At 30.6% G+C, this 8,621-nt stretch overlaps 2 protein-coding genes across 5 annotated transcripts in view; one reads left to right on the forward strand and one right to left on the reverse strand.

Annotated features, from left to right (window-relative positions):
• The window catches only part of scra (scraps), a 31,767-nt gene extending 25,881 nt beyond the window's left edge, over positions 1-5,886 (reverse strand). Inside the window, exons 1-2 of one of the 3 annotated variants that reach the window (XM_067048861.1) lie at positions 5,691-5,886; positions 2,019-2,133 (exon numbers count right to left, since the gene is read on the reverse strand). The gene's annotated coding sequence lies outside the window, so the exon portion shown is untranslated. Of the gene's footprint in view, positions 1-1,977; positions 2,134-5,690 lie in introns of all 3 variants that reach the window. The other 2 variants (XM_014415022.3, XM_067048862.1) reach the window with 2 other exon arrangements.
• LOC106677230 (uncharacterized) overlaps positions 3,583-8,621 on the forward strand; it is an 11,148-nt gene continuing 6,109 nt past the window's right edge. The window contains exons 1-4 of one of the 2 annotated variants that reach the window (XM_067048863.1): positions 3,598-4,300; positions 4,385-4,446; positions 4,673-4,792; positions 7,361-7,489. In XM_067048863.1, coding sequence (XP_066904964.1) covers positions 4,141-4,300; positions 4,385-4,446; positions 4,673-4,792; positions 7,361-7,489 — 471 coding nt within the window. In that variant the 5' untranslated portion in view covers positions 3,598-4,140. Of the gene's footprint in view, positions 4,301-4,384; positions 4,447-4,672; positions 4,793-7,360; positions 7,490-8,621 lie in introns of both variants that reach the window. The other variant, XM_067048864.1, reaches the window with a different exon arrangement.

Consider the following 8,621-nt stretch of genomic DNA (forward strand, 5'->3'; position numbering starts at 1 on the left):
TCGCGAGTTATTACGGCTTGTTCAATTCTTCTGGGTCAGAGACATGCCAGCGCGGTACTTTTCCAATTTCTAGTTGAGACTTATACACTAATTAGTACTATTTAGTACTCAAATTTCAGAATAAGTACCCAAAAGGATTGCGAGTTATTAAGTGGACCATTTTCCATTTATTTCTTTTTATTTATTTCAAACTACTCTTTATATTTTTCGTTTTGTATTTAATGCATATAAGTATTTAAATACCCTGCTACCTGATTAGCATAGCTAAGTTATTGTAAATTGGTAAACACAAAACCTTTGGAAAAGGTCGATGTTTAATAATATTCGACTGTATGTAGCGTACAAAAAAAAGGTGTTCCGTGGTGTTTTGTTTTTTATTTAAATAGTTAGATAATAACTTTCTAAGAACAATAGGTCGGTCCCCATAAGGAGTATAAAACTATTCACAGTGAGAAATCCCTCTTAGCGGACAATCTCATCAGGGTCAGAAAATTACAATTTTATAATTTAGTTAACCTTTTCAGAAGCGGATACAAATTTGTTTTGCAATAGAACATTTAACTCCTCTTGAACAAATAAAAGCCATTAAACATGGTTGTACATTATTACAAAATAACGATTCCAGAATTAAATTTGAGTCTAATTTTTTTAATAGAAAATTAAACCATTGCTTCACTAAATATGTCAATTTATATCATATAAAAATTATCCATTATTTATTTTATGGTTATATAATTGCAAATTAATTCTTACATCAAATCACATAGGCTATTTAGTTATTATACATAATTGGTATTCGGTAAAATAGGTGAAAATGAAGAGAAGACACACTATTTGTTTTTGTTCCTTTATATCAATAGGCAGGTAATTCGTTTATTCATGGAATTCTCGGAACTGCCGCTTACAATAAGATAATTGTCTTTTCAGTTGGGAAGACATAATCCATATGTAAATAATGTTATACACAGCACATTTAGATCATAACAATGGTACCTTTATCGAAGTCAAGAATGTTGTTTACTTTTAAAAAAAAAAAAGTTTAAATGATAAACGCAAATAAATAAAATTTCGTAAAATTCATAAAATTTAGCGCCTAAATTTACGATCGTATAAGTGTTTGACATAATTAAAACAAAATGAAATTTTAAACTTATATGATGAAGATTACTTTATAAATGGTTATATATATATAAATAATTGACCGTATGCTACTAACTTTTTCACTGCATTTAACGAAAACATAATCAGTGCATGGACTAACTTATCATTTACGAAAATTCGGGATTTTCTTTCTGAAATCAGCTCTAATAATACTGAAGGTTCTACTTTACTTTTCCTACCAATTCTCTTCATTTTCACAACTACTTCACCTCTCTTGACACACAAAATGACATATATTTCATTTACCTCAAACATGAAGGGTACATTTCTCACCCTTTTTCCTTACCACCCCACTCCTGTAGTATAAGTTTCAACTCAAAATTCGAAAAGTGCCGGGCTGGCATGTCCCTGGCCCGGCAGAATTGAACACGCTTTAAGTCGCGATCTTTTTGGGTACTAATACTGAAATTTTAGTAGTAAATATTACTAATCAGGTACTAATTCTGTTATAAGTTGTATCATTCTGTGTGATTTGAAGGTCCCATCGCTTGAGCTCATTTTGTTTCCTAGTATATGAATTTTCCAATCCGTATGTAATCTTTATAGAATGAAATATTTTTAAAAAAACATTAGGGGACTACTAAACTGGCGTATTTGGCCAATATTTAAATAACTTAAACAGCGTCAATGCAATCATTCGGGATAAAGACATAGTACATATTCATGTATTCATTCGAGAAAAAAAAAAACTATTGAGATGTTTCCAATAATGAGAAACTCGGTAGCAGTGGATCCTTGCAAGGTTATTTGTTAGCGACAATCTATTGCCAAATATACAATTAAAACATGCTTGCGTGTCAATAACCACTCACTTACCAATTTTTTAATGACTGTACATTTGAAAATGTACGCAATACCTGTGAAGCTAAAATTATTAATGGTGATTCCATTATGCTGTGATGATTATGATATGCAATTTTCCCAATTTTAAGAAAATCCGGACTCCAAGTGAAAAAAATATAGTCCTAAAACCTAAAAAAAAAATTAGTTTTTCGAATAATTCGATAACTATCTATCTACTTTTACATTCTAATAAATTATTATGATTATAAAAAACACTTTATTTCACTATAAAACAAAACAAACAGTATTAGCAGAGATGGAAACCTGTTTTATCTTCTTCTTACCACATAAAAGAACATACCAAGCACTTACCTCTTGATCACTATACCTCAGAAACGACAATGCCTTTGAAGTTGACGTTGCTAATTGCGATTTTTTTTTTATGCTGCATATGAGCAATAAGGTTGGTTCTAAAAAACATCAAACTCTAAGTGGTATTGAAAAAAAAAAGTTTTTAAAACGAAGAGGTTGAGGATGATTATTGGACTGGATTCTCCACTTGTGCTTTAATTATCACTTTTACCGTCGCTATATATTATTTGTACTAAATAAAACAAACAAAATATTTTGGACAAATCAATTTTAATATATGATAGAAGAAGTATATTGTTCAGTGATGAATGAATTGCAAATGTGTGTAAATAATATGAATATTTGGTGTATCCCTTTGATGATGGCCTGAGGACCGAAACGTCGTAGAAAAATTAACTAAGTTGAGAGATAAGAATCGAAAAATATATGTTTTATTTTAATCAAAATTATTTCTAAAACAAGGCAATACAGAATAATTCAAATCGTGCATTTGACGGGATTCTTCACTAGTTATGCTATTATCATCACTGTCGTTATGTTATTTGCACTAACTGCTATACCGCCTCTGTTGGATGTTTACATACTACTCTTAATCCTCGATTGTACCTTTCGGACACGCACAAGAGGAGGAAAGCATGCATACAATCATTTACATAGGGCATGTCCAGATACATATGTATGTGCGGTCAAGTTCTCATTACTGAATAATATCAGCTGAGTTTTTCGATAATTCGATATGTATGTGCAGTCAAGTTCTCATTCCTGAACAATATCTGCTGAGTTTTTCGATAATTCGATACGTATGTGCAGTCAAGTTCTCATTCCTGAACAATGTCAGCTGAGTTTTTCGATTATTCGCTAACACTGCCAAGACCATTATCGAACCTCCTCCATTGGACCTTACTGGCTCAGTCATATCTATATTCCATCGTTGGTTTTGCTTATTCCATTCTCTGAAACATCGATGATGATACAAAAAATTTGATTCATCAGTTAATTAGCAACGGTTCCAATTCTTATCAGTCTAACCAACATGTTCAAGAGCCCATTGGATACGTGCTGTTTTCTTTTGTCTTCTCAAAAACACCCCGCTGATCTTCCGGCCTCAAACTTACTTTAAAGTGATGGTTTCTCACTGCATTAAAATCCCGATTCGTGTTGCGTCATGAAAAACACGTAAAAGTAGTGCTGTTAAACCGCTCAAATATAGGTCCTGCTTACGGGTAATTTTTCAAATATGGTCTCCATGATGGTAGTGAGCAGTAATGACCCTGCTCCTGGGTCTATCTTTATCCAATTTTGCAGTTGAATGGTTTCAGTCAAACTTACTTCATTTTTTAAATTAGTTGTGGGGTTAGCGATAATTGCATTCCCTTAAACGCAAGTCCAAAGCCATTCTTATTGAATTTATGTACCCAGAAACCTATGATTGAATAATTTCCTTAATTCTACAGCATTTTCAAATTTATTCCAATTCAATTCTGTCCCTCAATCAAAAACCTTGGAGTCATGTTCGATTGAATTCCCACCTGACAAGAAAGAACATATTTGTTCTTCCACTTCCTTGTCTTTTCAATTATTTTCCTCAAGTCCTATATGAGGTTTACGCTAACTTTCCATGGTAATTATCTATGTCTGCTATTTTTGTCTTTAAAAACAAAACAAGAAGTTTTTTTTAACTCTCCAGTATGTTCAGTAGTCTTGTTGTTTCGATAGTATCGATTATCAATTCTGATTCTTGTGAGGTCAATGGTAGCCAATTTCATAGAATTTTGAATTTGTTATTAACCCTACTTAACCTCCTTTGATTGATGCTGTTTCAATATGTGGAAAGAGGAAATTATAGCTACGAAATTTCCATATGCTGTTAATAGTAAAGTCGAAGCTGAAAATATTTTGTTTAAGAATTTGCCTGAAAGATTGGTTTTACTGAAGTGGGTTTACTCCCTGACTAGTGGGTTGTTAAATGATATTACACCTAAAGGTGAATTTTCTTTTCTTTCTTTCTTTTTTTTTTTTTTACATTCTTTAAAGTTAGTAACTTTCTTATCAGTACTTTCAATTTCAGAGCTTGCAGATTATTTTTTCAACCTTGGTGTTGTAGAGGGTGACCCATTGAAGTTTGTTGAAGTAAGTGAAAAAGTCTTTTTTGTTTTCTATTTTTTTAGAAAGGATTTCTTCTGTAGTTTTCATGATTCACTCAAAATACTATAGTGTATAGGACATCCTTTTCTTAAATTATTGAAAAATATTAAGTTCTTTTTGGATTATTTATCTTTTATTCATTCATTTGATATGGTTTCCTTGGTACGTTCTGAAATCTTTTTTGTCTATTTATTTATTATTTATTCTGCAGGCTGACATGGAAATAAATCATCAGAAGAAGGTTTGGAGTAATTTATTTTGTTGTGCCAAAATGATAAAATGTACTCAGGGAATTAGCCAAAACTTTGTTGAAAAATATTGTGACCAAATGGTACTATCAATTAATTCACTATTAATAAACCTAAGGAGACTTGTGTCTTAGAATTACATATTATTTATTTATATCTTACTGTTTATCTTATGTGTTAACTATATTTCTGGAAGTTCAGTTAAACTTTTATATATGGCAATATATAGCACATCTTTAGTTAACAGACCTAAATAATCAAGCTGATTGATAAGGCTTTGATAATATATTTTTATAAGATTAAATTTTCAGTCTTTCTTATGATTATTTTCTGCATCTACTTTGGTTTGAAATTATGGATACTAAATAACTATGTACACCATAGCGGAATGAATTGTTATAAATGTAGAAAATTAATTATTTTGCTTAAAAATCATGACAAGCGATTGGATTTTAGTATCATTAAATAATGTTAGCTTCCAATTAGCTCTTTAATTATGGACAAAATTTTAGTTTATTATTTGTATGTGCAAAACGTTGGTAATAGCTTTCTATTTAAAGTACTTACAGATGTACCCAACTTAAGGCATGCTTGCCACAATATGGTACATTGAGGGTTCAAAATTAGGATGTAGCAGATATAAAGGCTCAATTTTTTTTATTCCCAATTTTGTTATGAAAGTAATGTTTGATATAGGTGCCAGAATTGCTATCGCACTGAAATAATTAAAAGTATATTGACGAGAAAGGAGGGTTGGTACAGTTATGGTACCTTTTGATATGAACTCTTGTTTGTTGCACGTATTTTAAAAAGGTTGGGCATCCTTGGCTTAAAGCTATTAAAAGAACCAAGAACCAATGCTAAAAACAGAATTTATACACATACATGTTATTATATACATGGTTAACATCTTTTAATAATGTAAACATAATATCTTTTACATATTAAAAATTAAATGAATAATGTTGTTACTTGTCCAACCTATGTTGGAGTTGGTGATATCTTCATCTCTTGAGTAGAGATGGTTCATTCCTATTTTTGTAGTACTGTCTCTACTGTTATGTTACCAATGAGTTACCAGTATTTTTTTTTGTTCCATTCCTGTTTTGGTAATATATTTTAGTAATACTATTTCACTTGTATTAACACAATATCGAATAAAGTAGATAATAATTATAATTATTCTACTTTAGCAACAGCTGTTCAAGAAAATTTTTTAAGCATCATTATTAATTATAAAAAAACTAATTGAACATTTGTTTTCTGTTTACTAATTTTAATTTAATCACTTGGTCTCTATATGAGCAACACACATGGGCTATTTAGGAAGTTAATAATTTAACCCTATTACGCGAATAATTCCAATTTTGTGATGAAAGAGAATTACACACATTTCTTAATCAACTATTTCTGAACCTCAGAAAACACAAAACCAATTTTTTATACAAGTCACTAACATCCATGGGGACCCCCTTGAGAACCTGTTACATAAATGTAATAGTTGGCACTGTGAGGACATTTCGCAGATAATTATTTATTATTCTTCAAAAAACTTTATTTTAACAAATAATCATAAATGTCTAAATTGCACTCAATTTACTTGGATAAAATATATGGAATGATAATTTAGGCTAAATAAATATTGCTTGAGCTAGTATGGGAAATGTCCATTATGTATTTATTTTTTGAAGCATGATACACACAAGTCTACATCATATTGCAGGGTGACCATTTTGACAAGGAAGATACACTGTTTATTGGCATACCTCCTTCTGTTTTCAATTGGTAAAACTAGATAGCTCTATCCATCGTACCTAAAAGCATCCAGCACTTAATTTTTCAAATGGGCAGTTGGTCTGGGTGTGAGGAAGAAATTCCTTAGCTCCTGAGATAGGTTTGAGCTATTTCACGCAAAGATTTAAATTTTGGTTATTTGGTGCTGGCTTAATGGATGAAGTTAGCATTATTTAGTGCGGTGTTGATCAGCCACATGAATCACATTAATGGATAACCAATTTACCATTAAGTTGATTTTACATTTAACTCTTTATGTACCCATTAACTTCCTATAACTAATTTATTATATAAAAATTACAAATAACATACAAAATAATATGTTTTGAAACTTACTTCCTCTACTCTGAAATTCTTCAATTATTTTTCAATAAATTTACTAACAGGTAAGGTAATTAGTATATATTTGAACAATAGTAAAATTGTATTTTAAAAATCGAATGTAAGCTTCATTGATTATTTTGAGATTCATTCTAACATTTTTATTGAGATAGGGCTATGAGATTCCAAATCTTTCATAGAACCCATCTATGGAATCTTCCATTCAATTTATATCACCAGTATCAAACCCCAATGTGTTCTGTCATCAGCAGAACAGAAAAATAAAGCCACTGTTACCTTTCCAATCATTCCCCCTGCTGGTAGGCTCCTCATTCCATCCCATGAGGGATGACCCATCACTACTCAAGAGCATGTTTGTTATGACGTTCCGAAAGCTTTAAAAATATGGTGTAAAACTGTACTGATGTCAACAAATGATTTGTATTCTTAAGGATCAAGCATTTTTTGTTTATTCTATTGAAATTAAATTACAAAATTCATGGTATGTTGATCATGGATGTTTTTATTTATTTCAGCCTTCATTTAGTACAGTTTCTGTTGAACATCTATCAATATCATCAAAAACATTAGATCCATTATCATTGGAGTCTGGCAATCCTAATTTAGATAATATTATTCCTACACTTGAGGAACAAGTTGTTAAGGTTAGTAAGATACAATTATATATTATCTAGTGATTGTTCTATATTGTCATTGGTTATGGAGAATTACTTTGTATGTAAATTCCTGACTAGTAAAGTAAGGTCATCATAAAAAAAAAGAAGTGATTTTTCCAATGCACCAGATGAGATGTTTCTGATCTTTTTAAAATATAATTTTTGTGATGGATGATTAATGATAAACACACTTTTTCAGCATTGACATGTCTAGAATTTTTAATTTATAAAAATTGGACTTATTTTAGTTTTTGTCTAGTTTGTCTGTTTTTTATTTTTTTTCTTCTAGGTTTTATTGTTCTCCAGATCCTCTATTGTTGGTTTATTCCTGTTATGGTCCATCCTGGCCGTACTGTCTGCTCTCAGTAGGAATTTCATTTTGGTTGTTGTCACCAAGCTGGTTTATTTGTCCAGTATAAGGGTACATCTGAGATGCACTCTGGTTTTCAGAGTTAACAGTCGGCTCTGACCGTTGCTGAATCAGTATGCATGTATATATATTGTAATAATTTTAAAAAATATAAAAAAATAAAATAAAAAGAATTTTGATTCTTTTTTACTTTTCTCAAATATAAGAGAGAACTTGGGTTCAAATTTAAGAACACTAATATCAAATGGATAATAGAATTATATTTAAACTTTTATAATATAAAAAGACTCTTAATTTTATTATATAAAAAGAAAGAGAGAGAGACTCTTAATCTCAGGGCGTATGGTTACTAGACAATCAGAACAGGCATTTACAATAATTTAATTTAATTAATATCTCTGTTACAATTGTATATTAAATTTAGTTATAACCAAAACTAACCAAGTTCACTTTCTTCCTGTTGATATCCTTGATGTTCTTGCGTCCAAAAATGCCGTTTCTTTGTTCTCCTTACAAGATGGCTTCCAAGCTTTCCCGCTTTCAGCCGAAGTACGTCCTCTCTTCAGGCCATCCCAACTAAGAGTGCCTTTGTCAAAGCAAAACCTTTCTTGAGGTTACATGTAAACATCAATTGTCCCCCCACAGTTAGGGATTTTTCCAAATGATTTATTTTCTGAATATTATTCATTTGCACTATTCCTTGATTTCTATTTTTCCTTTAATTTACTGTATTTTCAATTATGATGGGAA

Source organism: Halyomorpha halys, unplaced genomic scaffold, assembly GCF_000696795.3.
Source record: "Halyomorpha halys isolate HHAL.00 unplaced genomic scaffold, Hhal_1.1 Scaffold91.1, whole genome shotgun sequence".
In the NCBI taxonomy this organism is placed as follows: Eukaryota; Metazoa; Arthropoda; class Insecta; order Hemiptera; family Pentatomidae; genus Halyomorpha; species Halyomorpha halys.